The following is a 20,185-nucleotide window of genomic DNA, read 5'->3' as shown; positions in this document are numbered from 1 at the left end:
ACAGTGATAGGAAAGGGATGATTTTCTTCTGAACATATGAAGCTGCCTTTTACTAAGCCAGACTATCGAGGTTAGTATTCTCTGGCTGGCAGCTGCTCTCCAGAGTCTCGATCAAAGGACTTTCATCACCTGCGCCCTGGTCCTTTTAATTGGAGATGCCGGTGATTGAATCTAGGACTTTCTATATGAAAAGCAGAGGCTCTTCCTCAGAACTGTGGTCTCTCCCCAGATTCCTATGCATCGACTACATATACTAGCATTGCCTCTTCAGGCACAGAAACCTTAATTAAAATTTTAAATGTACTTGTGATCCTGCAAATACTAAAATGTCCAGAGCAATTCACCCTTCTTGTTTTTTATAAACTTTCCCTTCCTTTTTCTTGATGTTTTAGCATTTTTGGTTTATTGATTGATTTAGCTTTTGGTAACTTGGGTGTTTCACCACTGAGTGAATAGAGAAAGAATTGATACAGAAAAGTATTTCCCAAGAGTTGCTTTCTAAAGTGGCAGGAATTGGACCTTGGGTCTTCTTCATGCAATCATGTCCTACACCATTGAGCGACAGTCTCTTCCTACAGAAACTTCCCGGACCGTATGCATGCTTTGATTTGATACTGATTTGATTGCCTTATTTAAAGCCATTGTGGGTCCAGCAACTGGTAAAATTTTCTGCTGTAGAATACGTGTCTGAAGTAGCGTGTAATTCTAATTACAGTATGGTGACAAAGTTTTACCAGCATGTCCTAGCCTTGGCATTTGCTGTAAATGAGATCAACGAGAATCCTAGCATCCTGCCCAATGTCACACTGGGCTTCCACATTTATGACAGCTACTATGATGCAAGGATGACCTATCGTACTACTCTAGATCTGCTCTTCGGATTGCCTAGATTTGTCCCCAACTACAGAAGCGCAACCCGAGAATACCCTATAGCGGTCATTGGAGGACTTGGATCTGATACCTCCTTTCACATGGCAAACATCTTAGTTCTCTACAAGATTCCACAGGTATGATCTTACACATGGTCCCAGAGAATTGCAAAACCCACACATCTTTTGCAAGGAGGATGTGAGGAACATTACACATTATGATTTTCTCATGTCATTCTGACAGATTTTTTTCTGGTTTGGAAAGAGGGAGAGGAAAGATGGATAGAAAGCCAGGACAATAGAATAAATACTAATGGGAAATAACTTCAGAAAGGCAGAAAGAAGCTGAAATCCTAGTTAGGATCAAGGACTTCTAGCAGATTTTTTTTTAAAAATGACCATTTCCTATAAGTTGTTTTTATATCATATTCTCAAATGCAAAGAAAATTCAGCAAGATTAATGGAATTAATTTGTCAAATTAATTTTACACAAGAATGTTTATTTGATTTTAATTCACTTACTGTAGTATCAGAGTACATTCCAGGCCCTGGATCTTACAAACATTGTTAATAGCTAAACAAATAATTCTTCAAAGTGGAAAGCAATAGTCACACCACATACTAAAATATGTACTGAAGCAAGATTAGACCTTGCAGTCAAAGAAAGAGCTGCTGTTAATAAACAAGAGGCAAATGTGAAATAGTATGACATCAGGTCTGAATTTGTGAATTTATCTGGACATTCATATATGTATTAAGTTGTATACAGTATGGGATTAACTGCTCACTTCTGGGACAAGGAGCCAAGCTACACATGACGAATGACACTTGAACAGCAAGTGTATTTCTCCCTGTTCACTTGCCCTCCACTCAATCCACTTGCCGTTCAAGTGTCATTCGTCATGTGTAGCTTGGCCCAAGCAAGAAATAACATAATAACATAACATTCTATTTATATACTGCCCTTTAGGACAACTTAACACCCACTGAGAGCAGTTTACAAAGTGTGTTATTATTAACCTCATGGCAATCACCCTGTGAGGTGGGTGGGGCTGAGAGAGCTCTAATAAAGCTGTGACAGACCCAAGGTCACCCAGCTGGCTTCAGACAGAGGAGTGGGGAATCAAACTTGTTTATCCAGATAAGAGTCCTGCTGCTCTTAACTAGAGATAGGCAGGAACAGCTTTGGAGAGGGAGAGACAGCTGCTGTTGGCATTTGAATAGAGAGAGTACATTGGAGCTTGAATTTTCTTTGAGTGTGGTGGGATAGGGATCTACTGCTTCAAGTTCCAGGGCTGCTGCCAGGCACTGGGCCAAGCTATTATTTATTATTGGTGCCTTTCCTGGTGCCTGCTCAGGTAGGGTTTCTGGGACTGGTGCAGTAGGCATCTTGATGGCTGGAGGAGACCCTGCTGGCCCCCACGAACAGCCAACCACGAACATGTTCGTGAATAGGGCCATGTTCGTGGTTGTTTGTGAGTCCATGTTCGTGGATGGCAATAGACAACGAACATCATGTTCATTTTTTTCTGTTCGTGTCCATCTCTACTCTTAACCACTACATAAAACTGGCTCTGAGTTTTGGGACTGTCTCTAACTGGCCATGAGATAGTCCTTTTCTTACCTGCTTCATACTGAGTCAGGAAGTGACATCATGATGTTGGAAGGGACCCTCTAGGATTTGTAAAAAAAACCCTCTATGATAAACCCCTATTTTCCACCAGTTTTCTCCCATGGGTACTTAAATCACTGGTGGGCAACAAAGGGGTTAACTGGGAGTTCTCCTGCTATAGTGGGAGATTTGGCAACCCTCACTCAGACATTCTTCTTGAACCTTGTTCAAAATATTTATGTATTTCTATTTAGCTCACATATGGTTCACTTACTTCAGATGAAAAGGATACAACAGAATTGCCTTCTTTTTATCGTATGGTCCCAAGTGAAGTCCATCAGCATACGGGGATTATTAAATTGCTTCTCCATTTTGGATGGACATGGGTGGGACTGTTTGCAGTTGCCGATGACAGCGGAGAGCATTTCTTGCAAGCCCTTGAGTTGTTATTTTCCCAAAATGGAATCTGTTCAGCCTTCACACAAAGAATGCCGAAACAAGCCTTTTGGTTTACCAGTGATGAACTGAGCATTTTGGCTTCAAATGTTTATCTTCATCTCTTGGAGGGTGATGCCAAAACATTTGTGGTCTATGGAGAAACCATGACAATTATATGGCTGATGGCTGCTATGAATCTAGTAGACTGTGACTATAATGAAGCCCGTTGTTTTGGAAAGGTGTGGATTATGACAGCTCAAATTGATCTCGCTTTAACAAGCCTCCAGAGAAGTTCAAATGTTCAGGTTTTTGAAGGAGCCATTTCCTTCTCAATTCACTCCCAGGAGCTTCTAGGATTTTGGAAATTTCTTCATCTTATCAAACCTGGTTGGACTCAAGTGGATGGTTTTCTCAAGGACTTCTGGGTGCAAGCATTCGACTGTACATTTCCAGATTCCCAGGAGGTGACAGAGATCCACAAAATATGTACTGGGGAGGAGAGGCTGGAGTGTCTTCCTGGGCATATTTTTGATATGCGCATGTCTGGCCACAGTTATAGCATCTATAATGCTGTCTATGCTGTGGCACATGCTTTGCATGCCATGTACTCATTTAGATCCAGCCACAGAGCAATGGTGGGTGGCAAAAGAGATGCATATCAAGAAGACATCCAACCTTGGGAGGTAATATCTTCAAAATGAATTGTTTTTATTTCAGTGAAGAGCTTCCCCTCTCTAAAGTACTTGTGGAATGAAGTAATGCACAATAGTCATAGAGCAGATTTTTTAGATTTGTATCTTGCCTCATATTCAAGACTAAAAAGGGTTAGATGTAAATACAAGCATGTCAGCAAAGAAGCACCCAAGCATAATTTCTCTGGGCCTGATACAAACTTGTAACATGCTGTCCCCAATTCCACCTCATAACGATACTTTTATAAGTCATGAGAGCTGTTATATTTGAGTGATATAAATATTATGGTCCTGGGTTACACCCCAGCCTAGCAACCCTGAATTTTGGTAGAGAGAATCCACTGAAGCAAGGAAAGATATTTGTAGATCTTTATACACAACCTGTAATATATTCTTATCCTTTTGTTCCTTCTTCTCATGCCACTAGGTTCACCTGTTTCTTCAAGGCATTTTGTTTAACAACTCAGCTGGAGAAAGAGTGTATTTTAACGAAAACAGAGAACTGGGTGCAGGGTTTGATATAATGAATCTGGTTATGTACCCAAATAAGTCCTTTGTTGGAGTGAAAGTTGGAAAGGTGGATCCCAATGCTCCTGAGGGACATGAGTTCATCATTCATGAGGATATGAATGTGTGGAACAGACATCTTAACCAGGTGTGGTTTCCAGATCATTATTTAGGTGGGAAATTCAAATCTATGGATAGTAATAGCAGAAAGTTTCTTTGTTGCATAATTCCAGCATTCCAGAATTAGTGACCAACCTCTTTAAGAAAGGCATTACTATCCTGAAGTGATGATTTACATTAGGATCCCCAACCTTTTTGAGCCTGTGGGCCCATTTGGAGTTCTGACACAGTGCGATGGGTACAGCAACAAAATGGCTGCCACGGCTTACCTTCAGTCACACAGTGAAGATCCTTGTGCTGTGGAAGCCGCTTCTGCCAAACCAATGTTTTTAAAAATCGGCACAGCCTATCAAATCTCCAATGGCCAATTGGAAGCCATGCTTGGGAAAAGTCCCACCCACTTTCTAAAAGCACTTGGCAGGCACCAGGAAAGGCATTGTTGGGCAAAATGGTGCCTGTGAGCACCATGTTAGGGACTCCAGATTTACATTAAAGTGCCAACTACCTCACTATGTCAGAATGCATTTATTGTGAGTCCATTTGAATCGTGTATGTGATATATGGTAAATATTTAACATAACTTGATTCAAATTTAGTAGGATTTTGAGGGATCCAGAACACGTTATTTTGAGCCACGTGATGTCTATAGCCCTCCCATTTCCCATGGGTTGAGGATCTGGGCTGAGTGAGCACTCAATTTTCCCCTCTGTTCTCCAGAATTTTTCTAGCTAGGCAAGTGATTTAGAAATAATATCAATTGTAACATTTCCATTTGTAATTCAATATTCATTCTTCTTACAGGTGCTGCCTGTTTCTGTGTGTAGTGACTCCTGCCCGCCTGGTTACCAGAAGAAAAAGAAGGAAGGGAAGAAATTTTGCTGCTATGATTGTTCTCCTTGTCCAGAAGGGATGATTTCAAGTCAAAGAGGTATCTAACAAAGTGCACCAAATATTTTAGCATGCTGGGTTAATCCAGTTTCAGGTGTGTAGCCATGACAAAGGGCGCTTTGACTCTTGAAATCTTATACCCTGAAAATCTTGTTGGTCTTCAAGGTTCCACAGGGTTAATACAGGTGACAAATAACTGAGTGCTGAACTTGCAACCATCTTCTTCTGAAGACCTCATAAGCCATTGATGCTTATTATCCTGACTATGATAATTTTATCACACCTGCACCGGATTAGAAATCTGAGGAAGCACATCTAATTAAGCCAGTAGTCCGTACATTCAGCTATGGGTCTTCAAGAAGTGATGATAAACCAAGTGTTATACATGGATGGCTGAATTAATCTTTAGTTGATAAGAGAATCAGGAAACAAAGAATTCCAATAGGGGACATAATTCTCTCATTAAAGTGTCCTTTATCACCTAAGCAGTTTTCAATTATTAAGATGGTGGTAGAAAGTGCTGTCAAGTCATCGCTGACTTGTGGTGCCCCCTGTTGGGGTTCTTAAGGCAAGCGAGTCAGAGATGGTTTGCCAGGGCTTGTCTTCTTTGGAGGTCTCCCATCCAACTATTCATCAAAGCTAACCTTGCTTAGCTTCTAAGCTCTAATGAGATCAGGCTTCCCTGGGCTATCCAGGTCAGGGCTTTCAAAGACAACAGAAACTAGAATTATGTCAACATCAAAAATGGGCTGATTCTCATGCTAACATCCATGATGGCAGCTACAGATGTATGGAGGTAGATGTGAATAGCCCTCTATGCTTTTGTCAATACTCTGGATTTCTATGAACATTCCAGGTTGTAATGGTAAAACATCAATACATTGTGAATTCTTTGTGTGGCCATGGCTTGCATATTTATTTCATATATCTGTGAAAGGTTAAAAATACTTCAAACTACAATGAAGAAGAAACATAAACATTGCAACGAGAGGACATTGAGGCTTTTTCATATGACCATCTTCACACACCAGAATTAGCATGAACGCTGAATACCATGTTGCTCCATTTTGGAAATAATGTGTATCAACCCCTAAATCACATTTGGCACATAAACAAAACCATTCCCATTTTTTCTTCAGGTATGGATGATTGTATCAAATGTCAAGAAGATGAGTATCCTAGCGATGATCAAAATCAATGTGTCACCAAGACAATCAGCTTTCTGTCTTATGAAGAACCCTTAAGGATCAGTTTGACTTCAATTGCCGTTTCTTGTTCCTTGATCACAGTCTTAGTGCTAGCTACTTTTATTAAGCACAAAGATACCCCCATAGTCAAAGCCAACAACCGGGATATCACCTACGTGCTCCTCATCGCTCTTCTCCTCTGCTTTCTCTCTTCTTTACTATTTCTGGGACAACCAAAAAAGATCACCTGCTTACTCCGGCAAGCTGCTTTCGGCATCATCTTCACAGTGGCTGTTTCTTGTGTGTTGGCCAAAACCATCACTGTGGTTGTAGCTTTCATGGCCACCAAACCAGGATCCAGCATGAGGAAGTGGGTGGGGAAAAGAATGACCAACTCCATTGTCCTTTCCTGTTCCCATATGCAAGCCGCCATCTGTACGACGTGGCTAGGAACCTCTCCCCCATTCCCAGATACAGACACATGGTCATTGACTAAAGAAATCGTAGCAGAATGTAATGAAGGGTCCTTTGTCATGTTTTGCATTGTCCTAGGCTATATGGGACTTTTGTCTGTCATCAGCTTGACTGTGGCTTTCATAGCCAGGAAGCTACCAGACAGTTTCAACGAAGCCAAGTTCATCACCTTCAGCATGCTGATCTTTTGCAGTGTTTGGGTGTCTTTTGTTCCAACCTATCTGAGCACCAAAGGAAAATACATGGTCGCTGTGGAGATCTTCTCTATCTTGGCCTCCAGTGCTGGTTTATTAGCTTGCATCTTTCCCCCCAAATGCTACATTATTCTTCTGAAGCCCGGGTTGAACAAGAGAGAGCAGCTAATAAAGAGAAAGAATTAAAGACTGGTTCCCTATCACATTATGTATTATGTATTATCTACAATAAAAGAATCTGTTAATCTGTCCATTTGTGACATCTTTAACACATCTGAAAATGAGCTAGGAGCCTCAAAATTGGCAACCAGCTTCAGAACGATGGCCCAAAATGAAGGGAGAAGGAACATTGTGGCCCAGTTTATTGCCAGAAGCACCCCCCATGCTATCTGCGATGGAAGCCACCCTTGTCGGTGGCTGGTATAATTCACCTGAAAATAAGGTTAGCAGCCTCATAATTGGCCACCAGTTTCAGGATGATACTGAGATTTGCAGTGTTAAATGCAAAGCATGTCTAAACATCCTGGTTTACATAATCTCTGGAAACTCCCACTCCAACTCACTTTCTGCTTTGGAAGTCATGGTTTATTCTGTCTGGCTTACATAGGTCATAATAAATAAAATAAAGCTGGGATCCTCAGAACTGGCTTTAAGCTTCAGAATTATAATGTCTACTCCCTCCACCAGTTGCAACGGAAGCCATGGTTTTCTTTAACCGGTAGAACTCAGAAGAAAATAAAGGCAGAGGTTTCAAAATTGGCAACCAGCTTCAGAATATCAGAGGGAGTTGCCATGCCAAAAATGAAGGGGGCTGGGACATCTTTGCTCAGGTTTTGTGACACTGTTTCCAATTGAAGCTAAGGTGTGGCAGGTGGAACTCATTGGAAAATAAAGCTAGGAGGATCAAACTTGGCCACAGGTTTCAGGATAATGGTGGGACTTGCAGTGCCAAAAATGTAGGTAGTCAGACAATCCTAGTATATTGTCAAAGGCTTTCACAGCTGGAGAACGATGGTTGTTGTGGATTTTCCGGGCTGTATTGCTGTGGTCTTGGCATTGTAGTTCCTGATGTTTCGCCAGCAGCTTTGACTGGCATCTTTGGAGGTGTAGCACTGAAAGACAGAGATCTCTCAGTGTCAAACTGTGGAGAAGATGTTAGTAGGTAATTTATATCTGCTCAGGAAGGTGGGTTTGGGTTGAATCATCCTGTAAGAGTTTCCCAGGGTGTGGAATGCTAATTGAATGCTAATGCTTCACTGTATCCTGAGGAGGTTCTTTAGCATATGGATTGGTGCTTGATATGCTAATCTTATCTGCAGGGCTATTGTAAGATGTAGAGTATCTTGTTAGCCTGGTGTTTTTCTGGACTGGAAACCAAGCTCTATTCATTCTTAAAGTCTCTTCTTTTCTGTTGAAGTTGTGCTTATGCTTATGAATTTCAGTGGCTTCCCTGTGCAATCTGACAAAGTGTAGCATCCAGACAAGAATAAAAGAACATGAAAGACACTGCAGACTTGGCCAACCTGAAAAATCAGCAGTGGCTGAACATAGCCTAACTCAAACAGGACACAGTATCTTATTCCAGGATGCTAAAATACTGGACTACTTCGTAAGATTGCACAGGGAAGCCATTAAAACATCTGCACAGGGAAGCTTCCAAACATCTCTCTGGTATTTACAATGGAAGCAATGGTTTACTCAGGAGAGGGCAGCAAAGGTTGGCAGCACAGGCAGGAAGGGTGGGAAAATATCCATTCGTTGACAAAACAAAGGTGGTTTAACAGCTTCCCCGACTTATCAGAGTCTATGCGGTGTAGTAGTTAGTAAGTCAGAGTAAGATCGAGGCTAAGGTTTAGGTTCAAATTCCTGCTTTGCCACAGAAGGTTGCTGTTGAACTTTGGGCAAGTTTCAACCTCTCATCTATGCCTACCTCACAGGGTTGTAGTGAGGATAAAATGGTGGAGAGGTGAATAATGGGAGCTGAACTGGGTTCCCAATGGGAAGAAAGGCAGCATAGACACAGAAGATGGAATATATCCTTTAAAAAAGAGGATCCTCTTAAAAAAAGAGGATTAAAGAACCTCTTTGAGCTATCACAGCCAATGTGATGTCATAGTTAGAGTGCCTGACTAGGATCATGGAGACCCAGGTTCGAATGCCACCTGGACCACAGAAGGCTGCTGGCTGACCTTTGGCCACTGACACACTCCCACCCTTACTTTCCACACAGGATTTTTGGGAGGATGAAATGGAAGACAGGAGAACCATGTACTCCACTTTGGGTCCCCATAGGGGTCAAAGGCACAGTATGATGTTCAGTATAAATGTATTTTTGCCTACATCTGGCCAACAAAAGATGATCACTTTTGAAATTGCTTCATCAGGAATTGCTGCAACTTTTTTAGCACGAGGCAGAACTGCTCATTCTGTAACTGCTGCCCTTAACCACTGCACCAAACTGCCTTCTACTCCCCCCCCCCATCTCTCTCTGTTTGCTCCCCATGAGTCCAACTCCCTCCTTTAATTCCATCCAGGCACCCAAGTAGAAAAACAAACATCTTTTAGACTGACAGTGTCCCTTGGTTGCCACACTTTCAAGAAGTAATTATCCCCCCTGCAATTATCTTGAACATTGTCATTGTTTCTCTTAGTTAATTTCCAGCCGCTTTCCAGAAGACGCTATAAATCAATCAATAAGCAAATCTGGAAAAGAGCTCAAAGTATGGACAGACACCTGGCTTGGTAGCATCACTTTGAACTCGTTCATCTTTTCACTGTGAACTTTTAATATTGGGTCAATATACTTTGGCTGTCATTCCAGATGCGTGTTTTAAAGCTAGCTGATGTAAATTAATATGAGGATGTAGTTCTCTTTGTGAAGTTCATTGGTAGAGTCTGTTACCACACACCTAACTTGCTGGGTCTTGAATGTCAAGGCTATGAGGGGCATTGGATTTGCACACAGAGAGATTTGCTATCAGCATGGGACTCTTGGTGGTTTTATTGACTTTGTTGTTTCATATGGCATACAAAGTAGATGTTGTGAAGTGCCCCCCCAATGATCCCCTCCCTGTTCCACATGAATGGTATGAGCCAGGGGACTTCCTTATCGGTGGGATTGTTTCCCAGATTATGTACATTTTCCACCCACTTACCTTCTGGGAACACCCTTCTCAGAACCTGTTTGACCTACCAATGTAAGGAGTTTTTTCCCTCTATATGATTTCATCTCAGGAATGTAAGGATTTGTAGTACAGAAAATAGATTTCTCAAGGGACATAACATCATTTGCTTACAGTGTAATGTGATTCCTTCCTATCAGAATAAGAGAGTTCTCTTTCTGGAAAAGGGACTTAGCATTCTTTAATTGTTCTGAATGATCAGGTGTAACTTCTATAGGGCATAATAGTGTGTTTAAAAGATCTGACACATCACTTGAAATCTCCGCAGGAGCTTGCAAAGTATGGTAATATAGAAGAAAGCAGAGGTGTTATGGGGTGATATGATAACCATCTTCAAGTACTTGATGGGCTGTCATATAGAGGATGGCATGGAGGTTTTTTTCTGCTGCCCTAGGAGGTTGGACCAGAACCAACGGGTTGAAATTAAATCAAAAGAGTTTTTAGCAAAACATTAGGAAGAACTTCATGACCGTTAGAGTAATCCCTCAGTGGAACAGGCTTCTTTGGGAGGTGTCGGGCTCTCCTTCTTTGGAGGTTTTTAAGCAGAGGCTAGATGGCCATTTGACAGTAATGCAGATTCTGTGAACTTAAGCAGATCATGAGAGGGAGGACAGGAAGGGCTACATCAGTGCTTAGTTCTTGTGGCTTCTTCTTATATGTCCAGCGTAAGGCCGATCACCACCTTGGGGTCAGGTAGCAATTTTCCCCAGGCCAGTTTGGCTAGGGATCTTGATGGAGTTTTGTCATCTTCTGGGAATGGAGTAAGGGTCATTGTGTGTGCAGTGAGGGGAGGGGGATTGGTAATTTCCTGCATTTTGCAGGAGGTTGGACTAGATGATCCTAGAGGTCACTTCCAACTCTGTGATTCTATGGGCCAAGCTACAAGTGATGAATGACACTTCAACAGCAAGTGGATTGAGTGGAGCGCAAGTGAACAGGGGTAAATACACTTGCCGTTCAAGTGTCATTCGTCACTTGTAGCTTCTCCCTATGATTCTATGAAAAAGGGGTTAAAGTTATCTATTTGTAAACTGAATGAGTTTGTACATATGTACAACAAACTGAATTTAAAAAGCTAATAGTTTGAAGTACTACAGATAATTTCAATGGTCCGAATTAAATTATCTTTTTCTGTTAAGAAATGAACATTCTGACTTATATGTACTGATGTTGCTTGCAAACCTTGTTTCAAAACTACTTAAAAAGCAAGAGGACCAGGACTGTGATAAAACAATCACATCCCTATAACTTTCTCCTGTAAAAAACCATTTACTGCTATTTTCAGAATGGTGACAAAGTTCTACCAGCATGCTCTGGCCTTGGCATTTGCTGTAAATGAGATCAACAGGAATCCCAAGATCTTGCCCAACATAACACTTGGATTTCACATCTATGATAGTTATCACCACGAGAAGATGACCTATCGCACCATTCTGGACCTCTTGTTCAAATCACATAGATTTGTTGCCAACTATAGATGTGATACCCAGAAATACCTCGCTGCTCTTATTGGAGGACTTAGCAGTGATGTCTCCAGACACATAGCAGACATCTTCTCTCTTTACAAGATTCCACAGGTAGAATATTGGCATGTAGCCATGAGGATTTTTATAAGTTATGCGGTTGTCATTCTGAGAGTGACTTTATGGTTCTGAAAGAAGGAGAAGACTTCTGGATAAAAATCTTCTCTGATGCAGCCCGTAGGGTAATAGCAAAGTGTTGGAAATCGGTAGAATCTCTGTCACTATATTACTGGAACTTTGAGTATGGCAAATAGCTATGGCAGAAAAATTGACATATCAACTTAGAGTAGTTAAATGTAATGCTAAAATGTCATATTTCTATGAAACGTGGCATGATTTTATTTCATATACGAATCAAATAACAGCCTTTCAAATGTTTAAAGAGAGCAATCGTGACCCCCCTCAATCTCCTCTTCTCCAAACTAAACATTCCCAAGGTCCTCAGCCTTTCCTCGTAGGGCTCATTCTCCAGACCCCTGATCATCCTTGTCGCTCTCCTCTGCACCCTCTCGATTTTGTCCACATCCTCAAATAATGGAAAAAGAAATAGATATGAAGTACATAAATAATTTAAAAGTCCTCTGTACCATTAATGATTTCCTCTCTTAATTATATCTTGCAAGATAAATTTGAAAGATGTGTCAAATATTAAGCTCTCTGTCAACATCTTGATTCAATACTGTCTATTCTGGTTTTTTCTGTGTGTCCCCCCCTCCTTTTTTGTAATCTTGTCTGTTATGTTTGTAATTCAGATGGTGGTCATTCATTGTTTTTGTTTGAAAAACTTTTTTTTTAATTAAAAAGAAAATCTTATCTGATGTGTAAAAACAAAGCCAGATGAGGCTTCAAGCACATGGGGGAAATAAGAAGCAGAGATAGAGATAGGCATTAAGAGATTTCTTTCTGATTATCATTTCACATAATTTGCATCCCTTTTCAGACACTGAGAAAGTTCAGCTAGAGGTGCAATGGAAATTTTATATGATAATTCAAGTCTGGATTTTTAACTCACCAAAATCTGCATAACAACACACACACACTTTCTCCCTCCCTCCCTCCCTCCTAACTAATCTCTAAAATATCTGTACTTTTTCTTAAAGCTTACATATGGCTCATTTGCACCAGAAGATACTAATAGGATGCAAATGCCTTCATTCTTCCGCATGGTTTCAAGTGAAGCCGATCAGTATAGTGGGATCATCCGGTTACTTCTTCATTTTGGATGGCATTGGGTGGGCCTCTTTGCTGTGGATGATGATACTGGAGAACATTTCTTGCAGTTGCTGGAGTCCTTGTTTGCTCAGAATGGGATCTGTTCAGCATTCACCCAAGGAATCCCCAAAAAATCCTTTTGGCATTCTGAACATGAAATGAACATTTTCGCTTTGAATATTTATCAACATTTCACAAACAGCAAAGCTAGAACATTCATCCTCTATGGAGAAACGATGACCATAATATGGCTGAGTGCTGTTGTGGTCCTTGTAGTTCCTGAAGGTATGGAACTTGCGTCTCTAGGGAAAGTTTGGATTGTGACAGCCCAGATTGATTTTGCTGTGGCAAGTCTCCAAAAGGGCTTGGATTTCAGGTTGTTCCAAGGCGCTATTTCCTTCACAATCCACTCAGTCGAGCTTCCAGGATTTCAGCAATTTCTTCAGATTGTAAAACCTTACTGGACAGAAGGAGATAGTTTTCTCAAAGACTTCTGGGAACAAGTCTTTGACTGTTCGTTTTCAGATCACCAGGAATCAGCAAGGGTTTATGAAACATGTACTGGTGAAGAGATGTTGGAAAGCCTCCCAGGACAACTTTTTGAAATGAGCATGACTGGCCACAGCTATGGTATATATAATGCCGTGTATGCGGTGGCACATGCTTTGCATGCCATGTACTCTTCTAGCTTTGGTCACAGAGAAATAGTGGGTGGTAAAGAAATTCAGCATCTGCAGCCTTGGCAGGTAATTTCTCCAAACTCAATTGCCACTCCCAACCCCGACAGAATGAAGAGGCAGGTGCAAGTGTTGGGAACTAAGGGCCATTTATTTTGCAACAACATAACATTAAAAATAATACAGGATGGGCCTAACTAGCGGTACAGGTCAAGCCCTAGGGTCATCCTGGACCTCTGCCTTGATCTGTCTGGGAGAGCCCTTCTGCTCTGGGCACAAGCCATCCAAGTCATGGCTGGCACCCGGCCAGCCAGGCATATGGAACCTCCATCAAGCCTAATAAGCCCCCCCCATCGAACAAGAGGGGCTGTACTTGTACAGGAGGTCCCACATCTCAGTCTGCTTTCTCAGCTAGCAGCTGTCAAACAATACCAGTGATCCTGACAGACCCTGATTCCCCCTCAAACGGGGACATGCCAAGGGTGCTCATTGGCCCACCCATTTCTCCGAAACCCTATCCTGCCAGGAAGAACCTATTTACAGCTCCAGCACAAAGCCAGTTACCACAACCGATACAAGAAACACAAGGTAGGCGAAAAACTCCACACTCTCTCGGCCAATTGAAGTAAGGAGAAAAAAAAATCCTACCTCACCCTGGTAACCAGCGACTGGTTAAAGCTGCACGACTGTAGGGTTGGTGGGTGGGCCGGGCTTGAGGCAACTGCTGGGGAGAGCTGGGCGGAGCCACCTTATATACTCTTGGCTCCGCCCTTCCCCAGATCCCCTGATGGCTGGGAAGAGCATGTTGCATCTCTTCCTCTGCCAGGGTTGCAAAGGACAACCCCCTGCTCAAAGCAACTTTGCTGCTAGCCAAGAGGGACAAAATGTTTTTAAAAGCATGGTAAACATTATTTATTAACAAAGTTTTGTGGCATGCCATTTCCTTTATATCCGGAGATCTAAAAGTCTCTTACACTGCTTAACAGCTACAATCTCTTTGTAAGCACAAGAGAGAAAACAGCAAAGAAATATATTTGTACATCTTGGCATAAATATTTGACTATGTCATTACCCTTTGCTTCTTTTTCCTCTTTCAACTAGCTCCACCCATTTTTGCAAGGCATTTCATTTAACAATTCAGTTGGAGAGACAGTGTCCTTTAATGAGAAACGAGAAATGGGAGCTGGATTTGATGTAGTGAACCTGGTCACATTCCCAAACAAATCTTTCTTTAAAATGAAAGTCGGAATGGTGGATCCCACTGCGCTCAAAGGACAAGAATTTGTCATCGAGGATGATACCATTTTGTGGCACAGGGATTTCAACCAGGTGTGGAGTCTCGATTCAAGAGCTGAAATATTAACTGATTGCCAATCCTTACCTTGGGATGGGCAATGAGATATTGTGATTCTCTTTTTAGTCCATTTATAGTATTCGCTATTGAAAGAGAGATGCTGTTGAAAAACTCCATTTTGGGGGGCAATATTCGTAAAAAATTTAACAGTTTCAGCATATTATATACTTCCTTTGCATTGATAAAAATCCTATTGTGCTGTAGGATACCTAGATAAAATTTGTTCCTTGGCCACAACTGGAAAGTGCCCCACATGTTGATTACTCTGGTTTCCAAGGGACGGAGAATTAGGCCAAGCGGTCACATTTCTTTTTCTGGGCCTCAGATTTCCCTCACCACATTAATAAACTGCAGAAGTAATATCCACCAATGTTAAGCAATCATTCACAGATTTTTTTGTAGGTACAATTGATGTTTGGAATACATTCATTTTCTCTGTGTAAGCTGCTCATTTCTTCTTTCTAAACCTAACTATGATCATGCAGATGCTCAGGTTAGATTGCTGGTCATAGACAGTTATCGTGAACATGTGTCACTTATATTACAGCAACTATGCTGGCTACTGATCTGCTTCCATGTCCATTGCAAGGTGTTTGTTCTGTCCTTTAAAGCTTTATATTCCTTGGGACAGTGTATCGGAAGGTCTGTCTTCTCCCAAAGGTTCCTACTTGGGACCTAAGAGCAGAACCACAAGTGACAAAAGGCACAGATTGGACACTTGTCTGCTTCCCTCAAGTTTTGATGGGAAATGTAGGCATCCTGGTCTCGCAGCTTCACTCTCTGACTGCTGTCCAATGGACTTTTCAACTGTCACTTGTCCAACATTCCGCCAAGCTGCCTACATTTCCCATCAAAACTTGAGGGAAGCTGACAAGTGTCCAATCTGTGCCTTTTGTCACTTGTGGTTCTGCTCTAAGATAACAGGGAGAAATTCTCCAGACTGCCCCATCAACTGAAGAAGCTAGGTTGGTAGGTACATAGGTTCTTTTCATGGTGGAAATACACGTTACAAAGTACCTGGGAATGCTCAAGTTGAACCACATTTCAAGTGTTCTCCTTCCCACTTTCCATGCACTTGTATTGTTGTTGTTGTTGTTGTTGTTATTTATTGGATTTGTACTCCACTCTCCACACTAGGCAGGCTCAGAGCAGATAACATACATGTAAGAACAATACAATATACAGTAACAACAAAAAATGTATAACATTATATAAAGTATATAATAAACAGCATTAAAACTGGTAGCAGCTTGCTCGCACAGTCGCACTTCCATTTGCTCTGCATGAGTACATTCCCAAGTATGATATGTTCCTCCTAGACTGATAAAAGTATCCCATTTATTGTGAGGCGCCGGAATTTTCCATTTTTCTCTTGTGATAACAATGTGTTTCAAAATTGATGCAAACTGCTACATTACATTTCTAGAAACAAATAGCTCTGGCTGTGCTTTGCTACCCCTGTAGGTACTCTTTGACAAGGAAATTATCTGTACGAAGCTGCCAAAATCCCAGTTTGCCCCACCTCCCACATCCATTCATTGAAATGCAGATCTTGACAGTCTGTCACACCTTAAAGAAATGCAAATTGGCAAGTCAAAGAAACCTACAGTACTTGTTCTCACAGCGAAAACAGAGCTGAATTGGCACTCTGCCCTCCTGACTCACATGCAGATACAATCACACAAAGGGAGCACCCGTGAAAGCAGCATGCACATGAACTGAGGATCACACATAAAATCTTTCACTTGAGCTTCCTTAGGTACTCAGTAATGTGTATTTCCACTTTCAGTGACAGTCCTACGATCTCTCCAGGGAGGTGTGCCCAGCCCTCCTCACTCCCTAGCTTCAGGAGGTAGCCAAATATTCTTATTTAGGACAGCTGTTTGAATGTGTTTGTTTTTAACACTGTTTTAACTCTGTCTGTGAACTGTTGTTTGTTGATATATTTATGTTTATATTTTAATAATAATATAACAACATAATAATAATAACAATAATTCAATTTATACCCCCCCCCCTTTCAGGACAACTTAACATCCACTCAGAGCAGTTTACAAAGTATGTTATTATTATCCCCAAAACAATCACCCTGTGAGGTGGGTGGGGCTGAGAGAGCTCTGAAGAGCTGTGACTGACCCAAGGTCACCCAGCTAGCTTCAAGCGGAGTAATGGGGAATCAAACCTGGCTCTCCAGATTACAGTCCCACCGTTCTTAACCACTATACCAATCTCGCTTTTATTTTGAAAGCCATCTTGAGCACCTTTGGAGGAAAGTCAGCTCATAAATGCTTTCAATAAGTAAAATGAAAAATAAACATCTATCTTTTTCTCATTTTAAATTCTCCTTCCGTGTGGTGATAGGTGTTGCCTGTTTCTTTATGTAGTGACTCCTGCCAGCCAGGGTATCAGAAGAAAAAGAAAGAGCAGGAGAAATTTTGCTGCTATGATTGTGCTCGATGCCCGGCAGGAAAAATGTCAAACCAGAAAGGTCAGGAACCCCTGTGGCAAACACAGAGCTCTATCATTATTATACTCCTTGGAAATCTGTAGGTGGGCATTTCAAATCTCTGTGGTATGCATGTAGAAGTTTCAGTTCTTGGGAGTGTTCAGTTGAAAAGATCTTCTTGACACACGGTCACTGACGGAAGAGATCATATTAGAATGTAATGAGGGGTCTTTCCTCATGTTCTATATTGTCCTAGGTTATATGGGACTTCTTTCCCTCATCAGCTTGACTGTGGCTTTCCTAGCCAGAAGAAGAAGCTGTTGGGAAAGAAACCTTTTCAGCCTGAGATCTCAGGCAGCTGCAGCTTCACTGATCTTGACTAGCCAGTGGTTTAATTTGGTACAAGGCAGCTTAATATGCACTCTGAAAGAAGGTGCCATTTTTTTCTGGGTTAACTCAGGTGATATTCTATCAAATGTTGCTTTTCTTACAATTTAAGAGAGGCACACTGGCCACCATTCTTAAGACTTGTGGAAAGATAACCTATTACTGGAAATTATGTATAAACCTTTAAGATATACCGTGTGTCCAAATGAATACAACTTTGAAGCACAACGAATATTGAATGAAAACACATAAAGCAATGAAATTTACTTTACAGAATAGAACATATCCAAAAGTTAATTTAGAAGTGTATTTATTGAAAAGCACTTGATTGAGGTTAGGCCACTGAGCAACAATATGATTTTGCAACATCTGTAGGTAATTAGTTTTGTAGATGGTTGGTTTATTGAAGAAAAATGGCGTCGGTACAGTGACTCCATGGGTGAAAAGATTTGGGACCAAGGAGTGCAATTTTTCTGCCTCCTCCCTCTTGCAACAACTCATAATGGCAGCTGAAATCTTGTTCCCACGAGAAAGTTGTGCTCCAAGGGTTGAAACGCTTGCCCCTGCAGAAACGGTAGTCTGGATTAGAGATGGACACAAAACGAAATACGAACCAAAATTAAGCACGAATCAGGCTGGTTCATGGTTCGCAAACCAGCGGTTCATCAGATTCAATTTCTGACGAACCGCCATGAATTTTAGGCTGGTTCATTTGGTTCATTTTTTGTTTTGTCACTGCAGACAGCCTGGTGCCAATCAATCAGTTTCCTAGGCAACAGGGGATGGACTTCCTGCAGACCTTCTGCTGACTGGAAGTGAACTTCTGCTGGCCTGGAAATGACCTTCTGCTGACCCGGAAGTGATGATTTTTTGACCTGGATGTGACATTTTCACAAACCAAATGAACTGGTTTGTGAACCAGGGGCAAGTTCGTGAAAGTTCGTGGTTCATGGTTTGTGAAATTTGATGAACCACGAACCACATGGTTTTGTTTTTTTCTGGTTCATGCCCATCTCTAGTCTGGATATAAGCCTAGAAGAGCATGCATAGCAATTTGTATGTTGAAGGCAGTTTTCACAAATGGACCAATTTCATATTGGCTTGAAGTGGCTTTTCTTTCTTTATTTCAGATATGGATGATTGTATCAAATGCCCAGAAGACCAATATCCAAGCTCAGACCAAGATCAATGTCTTCACAAAGCAATAACCTTTCTATCTTATGGAGAACTTTTAGGGATCAGTTTAGCCTCACTTGCAGTTTTGTTTACCATAATCACAGCTTTGGTATTAGGAACGTTTATTAAGCACAAACATACTCCTATTGTCAGAGCCAACAACCGAGATATCACCTACATTCTTCTGGTCTCTCTCTTGCTCTGCTTCCTCTCTTCTTTGCTATTCCTTGGCCAACCGAGGAAGGTGACCTGCTTTCTCCGACAGTCTGCATTCAGTACCATCTTCTCTTTGGCTGTTTCTTGTGTGTTGGCCAAAACCATCACTGTGGTTGTAGCTTTCATGGCCACCAGACCAGGGTCCAGCACGAGAAAGTGGGTGGGGAAAAGACTGACTAACTCTATTATCCTTTCCTGCTCCCTCATTCAAGCAGGAATTTGTGTGGTGTGGCTGGCAACCTCGCCGCCATTCCCAGATTTTGACACATGGTCACTGACTGAAGAGATCATATTAGAATGTAATGAGGGGTCTTTCCTCATGTTCTATATTGTCCTAGGTTATATGGGACTTCTTTCCCTCATCAGCTTGACTGTGGCTTTCCTAGCCAGAAAGTTGCCGGACACTTTTAATGAAGCCAAATTTATCACCTTTAGTATGCTGGTGTTTTGCAGTGTTTGGTTGTCTTTTGTTCCAACCTACCTGAGCACCAAAGGGAAATACATGGTCGCTGTGGAGGTCTTCTCTATTTTGGCTTCCAGTGCAGGGCTACTGGCTTGTATCTTTTTTCCCAAATGCTACATTATTGTGCTGAGGCCTGAGCTGAACAGGAGGAAGCAGCTAAATAGGAAAAATAATTAAACCATCTGACTGTCCTCTTAGAAGTATTTATTTTATGGTGTATCTGGTATGATTAGAATTATACTGCTGCGTCTGTTAGCTTCCTTCTGTATATATCAGTCTTTCCCATTCTATCTACATGTCCATGGCCAATATATGGATGTAAAATCTATCAACATAAAATAAGGAATAAAATATTATGAAAGTATAATGCAGATTAAAATCTATGACTGATTGCTAAATAATTATTCTTCAGTAATGGAGTTTCTTATTGGCTTTCTGTGTGTGAGATGAGAAAAAAAACAACTGATGATTTGTGGATTTGATTTCTAAGAAGATAAATTTAGGAAAAAATAAATAGAAGGGAGACAATATTGAAAAAGTAAATTTTGGAGGTATCAAAACTACAAGA

At 41.3% G+C, this 20,185-nt stretch overlaps 2 protein-coding genes across 2 annotated transcripts; both read left to right on the top strand.

Moving 5' to 3' along the window:
- Positions 1 to 2,798: 2,798 nt before the first annotated feature.
- On the top strand, positions 2,799 to 7,167 carry LOC129339973 (vomeronasal type-2 receptor 26-like). The gene is made up of 4 exons (XM_054994529.1): positions 2,799 to 3,602; positions 4,039 to 4,266; positions 5,040 to 5,166; positions 6,266 to 7,167. Exons 1-4 carry the CDS (start codon positions 2,799 to 2,801, stop codon positions 7,165 to 7,167), a joined length of 2,061 nt encoding a protein of 686 aa, XP_054850504.1.
- A 5,682-nt stretch (positions 7,168 to 12,849) lies between these two features.
- Positions 12,850 to 19,794, top strand: LOC129338781 (vomeronasal type-2 receptor 26-like). The gene is made up of 4 exons (XM_054993267.1): positions 12,850 to 13,644; positions 14,677 to 14,904; positions 17,291 to 17,417; positions 18,893 to 19,794. Exons 1-4 carry the CDS (start codon positions 12,850 to 12,852, stop codon positions 19,792 to 19,794), a joined length of 2,052 nt encoding a protein of 683 aa, XP_054849242.1.
- The last annotated feature ends 391 nt before the right edge of the window (positions 19,795 to 20,185 follow it).

The sequence above is a fragment of the Eublepharis macularius genome, chromosome 12 (genome assembly GCF_028583425.1).
Source record: "Eublepharis macularius isolate TG4126 chromosome 12, MPM_Emac_v1.0, whole genome shotgun sequence".
In the NCBI taxonomy this organism is placed as follows: Eukaryota; Metazoa; Chordata; class Lepidosauria; order Squamata; family Eublepharidae; genus Eublepharis; species Eublepharis macularius.
The sequence above is the reverse complement of the archived record's forward strand: the minus strand, read 5'-3'. Positions and strand labels throughout refer to the sequence as shown.

Bases quoted from the DNA above. Each gene is read 5' to 3' on its own strand.
- LOC129338781 (XM_054993267.1), top strand. From the start codon at position 12,850: ATGGTTTCAAGTGAAGCCGATCAGTATAGTGGGATCATCCGGTTACTT. The intron at 13,645-14,676 runs GTAATTTCTCCA...TCTTTCAACTAG, and splicing joins AGCATCTGCAGCCTTGGCAG to CTCCACCCATTTTTGCAAGG. The intron at 17,418-18,892 runs GTCAGGAACCCC...TCTTTATTTCAG, and splicing joins AAAAATGTCAAACCAGAAAG to ATATGGATGATTGTATCAAA.
- LOC129339973 (XM_054994529.1), top strand. From the start codon at position 2,799: ATGGTCCCAAGTGAAGTCCATCAGCATACGGGGATTATTAAATTGCTT. The intron at 3,603-4,038 runs GTAATATCTTCA...TCATGCCACTAG, and splicing joins AAGACATCCAACCTTGGGAG to GTTCACCTGTTTCTTCAAGG. The intron at 5,167-6,265 runs GTATCTAACAAA...TTTTTTCTTCAG, and splicing joins GATGATTTCAAGTCAAAGAG to GTATGGATGATTGTATCAAA.